The sequence below is a fragment of the Notothenia coriiceps genome, unplaced genomic scaffold (assembly GCF_000735185.1).
Source record: "Notothenia coriiceps isolate Sejong01 unplaced genomic scaffold, NC01 NC01_scaffold00035187, whole genome shotgun sequence".
NCBI classification, from domain to species: domain Eukaryota; kingdom Metazoa; phylum Chordata; class Actinopteri; order Perciformes; family Nototheniidae; genus Notothenia; species Notothenia coriiceps.
Window position 1 is genome coordinate 21,441 of NW_011367888.1, and position 4,660 is coordinate 26,100.

At 36.9% G+C, this 4,660-nt stretch overlaps 1 protein-coding gene across 2 annotated transcripts in view; it reads left to right on the plus strand.

Moving 5' to 3' along the window:
* The first annotated feature begins 1,158 nt into the window (after positions 1-1,158).
* The window catches only part of LOC104962641 (protein FAM177A1-like), an 8,668-nt gene continuing 5,166 nt past the window's right edge, over positions 1,159-4,660 (plus strand). Inside the window, exons 1-3 of one of the 2 annotated variants that reach the window (XM_010791093.1) lie at positions 1,159-1,285; positions 2,682-2,891; positions 3,044-3,110. In XM_010791093.1, the coding sequence (XP_010789395.1) occupies positions 1,217-1,285; positions 2,682-2,891; positions 3,044-3,110 (346 nt within the window). In that variant the 5' untranslated portion in view covers positions 1,159-1,216. The remainder of the gene's footprint in view (positions 1,286-2,681; positions 2,892-3,043; positions 3,111-4,660) is intronic. The other variant, XM_010791094.1, reaches the window with a different exon arrangement.

A 4,660-nucleotide genomic window follows, 5' to 3' on the forward strand; every position in this document is an offset into this window, starting at 1 on the left:
AATACAATATTTAATGCTTTTGTCTTTTATAGTAAATCCCAAAACAGACATGTTCGGATTATATCACCTTTCTTTTTAATATCAGAGATTTACAGGTGTTGCTATTGATATGTCCCAGTAAGCCATTATAAGGTATACTTAAAAGGATATTCTATAATAATATTACACACAAATCATAATGGTAATAAAATAAAGTGAAATAAGAAGATGTTTTCTATGTCTGACTATGTTTGTTATTGTTCAAATCAACCTTGCATGCGTATTTCATAGTTGAGGATTGTATTTTGACATTTATTTCTTTATCATTTCATGTATTTTATTTATTGAAACATTTCATTATATTGTATTGCCGTACAATACAGGCCCAAATAAAAAGTATTGTTTTTGTATCTATAATTTTTATTTCGATACAAAGGGGGAAATATATATATTTTTAAATGTAGGCCTAACTATTATAAGTAGGCTAATTTCCATTCAAAACTTAACATCAGCTAGAACTACTTTTTTCTTTATTGAAATATAACAATACATATTCAAATATTCAGACATTATTTAGCGATTATGGCGCGCACACACAAACACCTTTTGATTTAAATAAAAAATATATAATATTAATATAAACGCTATTTAAAAGCTTATTTGTCATTTTTCAATAATATGAGAATCCTAAAATATAAGCCTTCGTGTTATATTTATGATTGAAATTTAAAGATTTACATTTATTTATTTTAAGAATAGAAAAGAACACAATCCAATAAGTAATGTATATTCAGATATTATTCTACAAATAAATATAGTGTATAATTGTATACACAAACGTCTTTATAATTAATATATTAAAATACATATTTGCTTACAATTACATCAATACATTTCTTAATATATAGTCCTGCTATAAAACTTAGGCTAACATAATTTTTTCGAAAAACATTAACATTAGGCTCATGTATTAGTATATGATTCTATTCTAAGATAACATTATCTTTAAATAAAATAAGATGACAAATAAACATAATGTGATGCCTTCACATCTATCTTTATTGCCTCTTTGGCTATTCCAATACATCTCTTTCAGCGCCATCTCTATGGACGTTACGCACCGGTGAAGTATGACGTATGACCCGCGGGGCTGAATGGCACTTCCGGGTTCAGCGGTGCGGAGGAGAGGCGTCGCGTTGAGGGCGCAGCATCCAGAGATACAAAGAGGACGGTGACAATGGCAGATATATCTCTGTATCTCACCAACGTTAATGTGTCGATAGGACAGAACATGGAGGTGCAGCAGGTCTGTGAATACAGTTATCCTTTAAAATAAGCAAATAGCATCATTACCGTTGTTTGTTTACTGAATGTGGCTGAGAATGTGCTGGAGCTTGTTGTCATCTGTCAGGTGTGTCATGTCGCTCTGGTTGCTCATGATATTACACTAGAAATGGACAGGCTTGGGTAGTCATTGGATTAAATGTAACGGGATAACGTAATCAGGATATAAAAAAGGTAACCGTGCCCCTACAGTTAGGCTACATTAAAAATATGTGTGTAATCAGATTACTGGCACATGTAAACTATCATAAATGGGGATTACTAGCAGGAGTACAACTACCAATATACATGTTTTAAATATCAATTTATAAAAGCTAGGCGTACTGTCTGACATTTCTTTTTTTTAGGCTGTTCTTTATTTAATATATATTTGTATTATTATTTAAATATTATATATAGGCTATGGAGAAACAATTAATTATGTATAGGTTAGTTATTTATTTTCTTATGTTAGTTATTTATCTCTGTTATATACTTGCATTGTATTTGATATTGCATTGCATTTGATATTGACGAAACTAATGTTATTGGAAAGTAATCAATAGGGATGCTCCGATCGATCGGCCGCCGATTGATATCGGCTTCACCAGTCTGGCAGTATTTTAAGGTGTCCAAGAAAGACAGTAAAATAGCGGTATGCAACGTGTGTGAAGCAGAAATCCTGCAGCTCTGCCCGCTGTGACGGACCGGTGAGCGGAGCAAAACATACACTAAGAGTTAGACCTAACACACTTAGCTAGTTTATCTACCTCTGGAACAAGCTAAACTAGTTATTATTATTATTATTATGTTTATTCTTCACTGTCGTGTCACTCATTACTGGATCAGCGAGCTGCATGAGATACTGACAGGCTGTCAGGAGAGAGAGAGGGGAAGAGAGCGCTTCCGCTCATTTCTCCCGTGTTATTACCCAAAGTTAATGTAAACTTGAATAATGTACTTCATTTGAATGTAATAATTATGTTGGTTGTTGTTTGTGGAAGCTCCAGTGAATGAGCCCCATTAACTGAGTTTTAAACATCACTTTAAATGGAAGACCCCCATAGCCCCCGCCCACTCGATCGGATCGGTGATCGGTATCGGCCGATACTGATTCCGGCGATCGGCCCCAAAATTGGCGATCGGAGCATCACTAGTTATCAGGTCACATTACTTTTTTATTGTGATACTTATATTAGGTTACTGATTACATTTGTAAAGTAAATTTCAACTCTGGAATTGTAAGTATTTATTTGGGTTAATTTAATGAAGTCATCCCAAGCCTTGTAACACTGTTTTTTCCCAATTTAGCCGCATTAACTAACTGATAGAGAAGTAGTGCCCTAACATCACCCACTGTCTTTATGTTTGCCCCCCAGGTTCAGAGCCCTGTTGGGGGCTTTGAGAGTGTGGAGCTGGGGGAGCTGGATCAGAGAGAGGAGCAGCAGCGGAGGGAGAAAGCCCCCCGCAGGATCATCCACTTCTCCAGCGGGGAGACCATGGAGGAGTACAGCACCGATGAGGAGGAGGGGGAGGACAAGGAGCCGGAGCGGGAGGACCTGCTGTCCTCCTCGGTCGATGCGGTGAGGGTGAGGACCGCTGCAGGGGACGGGGAGTTCATGAGTGTGGGTGCAAAGGGCTAAATTAGGACAAGGGAAATGTGTGTGTGCAAGGAATTTGTGTTTACTGTAAATTATTATCAGAGCAACAAGAGACCAATCTTGTCCTGTTTATGTTGCAGTCAAAGTTGACGTGGGGTCCATACGTGTGGTTTCACGTGTGGAGAGCTGCCAACTCAACCATCTCAGGTAGGTTTGCGTCATTATAGAGTATGGGTTTGTATCATGCATGTTTTTAAGTTAAGTTTTCCTGCATCTTAAAGCCAAGATCATATGAAATTAATGATAATTAATTGACAATTGATGATAATTACTGAGTTTACAATAGATTACATCGATTTATATAGCCCAATATCACACAAAAGCAAACATAGAAGACAGTTTAAAATGTAGTTAAAATTACAAGAAAATTATTTAAAAAACATGATAGAATGTGAAATAATAACAAAATGAGATAAAATACATAAAAGACTGTAAAAACAATCAAATAAAATACCATACAATGTAGGACTCAGGAGGACAAACATAGGGAAATCTAAAACCAGCTCTAGCTATAGGGTTTATTGAAAACGAAAGTCTTCAACAAGCTCTTAAAATGTTGGACACTGTCTGCCTCCATAATAAAAAGAGGACGTTGGTTCAAGAGCAAAGGAGCTTGATAACTGAAATCTCCTGGTCTGGTTTTCTGGACTCTGGGAATTACTATAAGACGTGCACTCTTGGAGCATAATGCCTTAGAGCAGTGGTCACCAACCTTTTTAAGCCCAAGATCACCGACCTCGGCCTAGGTGAAAGGCGAGATCTACCTATTGCAGAATTGAGTGACAAAGACGGCCCAGACAATGCTTCCAATTTGAGGCCTTTTATATAGGCTAATTGCATCTGAATTACTGTTACAATGAAGGCTCCATAATCAGCTCACGGCATATAGGCAGGGGTAAAGTGCTATTGGGGGGCGGACCTCACGTCCTCTAGGGGGGTCCTCACCTCCTTCCCGGGGGAAGATTTCTTTTTAAATATTGAAGTTGAAAGCATCGATCTGGTGCACTTTGAGAGCAAAATGAAGAGATCTATTGATACCTCTCTTAGCACCCATATGAAACAGAACTGTAAACAGATTTTCTTTTTCTTTATGGATATTTTACAAATCACTCCCCTTTTAAACTGTATTCTTGTTTTACTGCCATATACAGATGTAGCGATTCATTTCAGACAGTTTGAAACGCGAGGGCCGTGATTGGTACGTGATCTGCCCTCGCTCAAGGGAAAACCTCCAGTTTGACTTGAGACCGCCCCCGTGATATATAAATGTAATTATAATGAAGCCAGCTGCAATGGATCATTGATCCACCAGGGGGTGCAGTGGGGTTCAACACTTGAGCTCATGTGAAATAAAAGTCAGATACAGTACGCTGGATGTACAGCGGAACTTTGTTAAGATCCATATGTCACGGATATCATACTCTGTGCTAAATAAGAGACATGTAATCATTTACAAAACATCACCATGTTGTTATTTAACAAAATAATGTTGTTTAGTCGAAAAAAACGAACAGGAGGAAATGCAGCCCGGCTCTCGATTTGTAATCCTAATTTAATCATCATCTTCACCACGATCATTTATGTTTATGTTTGCCGAATTGACATGAAATCACTGACACATATGAATATACTGTATTCAACTTCATTAAAACGTTATTAACGTGCCTAAACTCAGTAATTCACTAAAAATATTTATA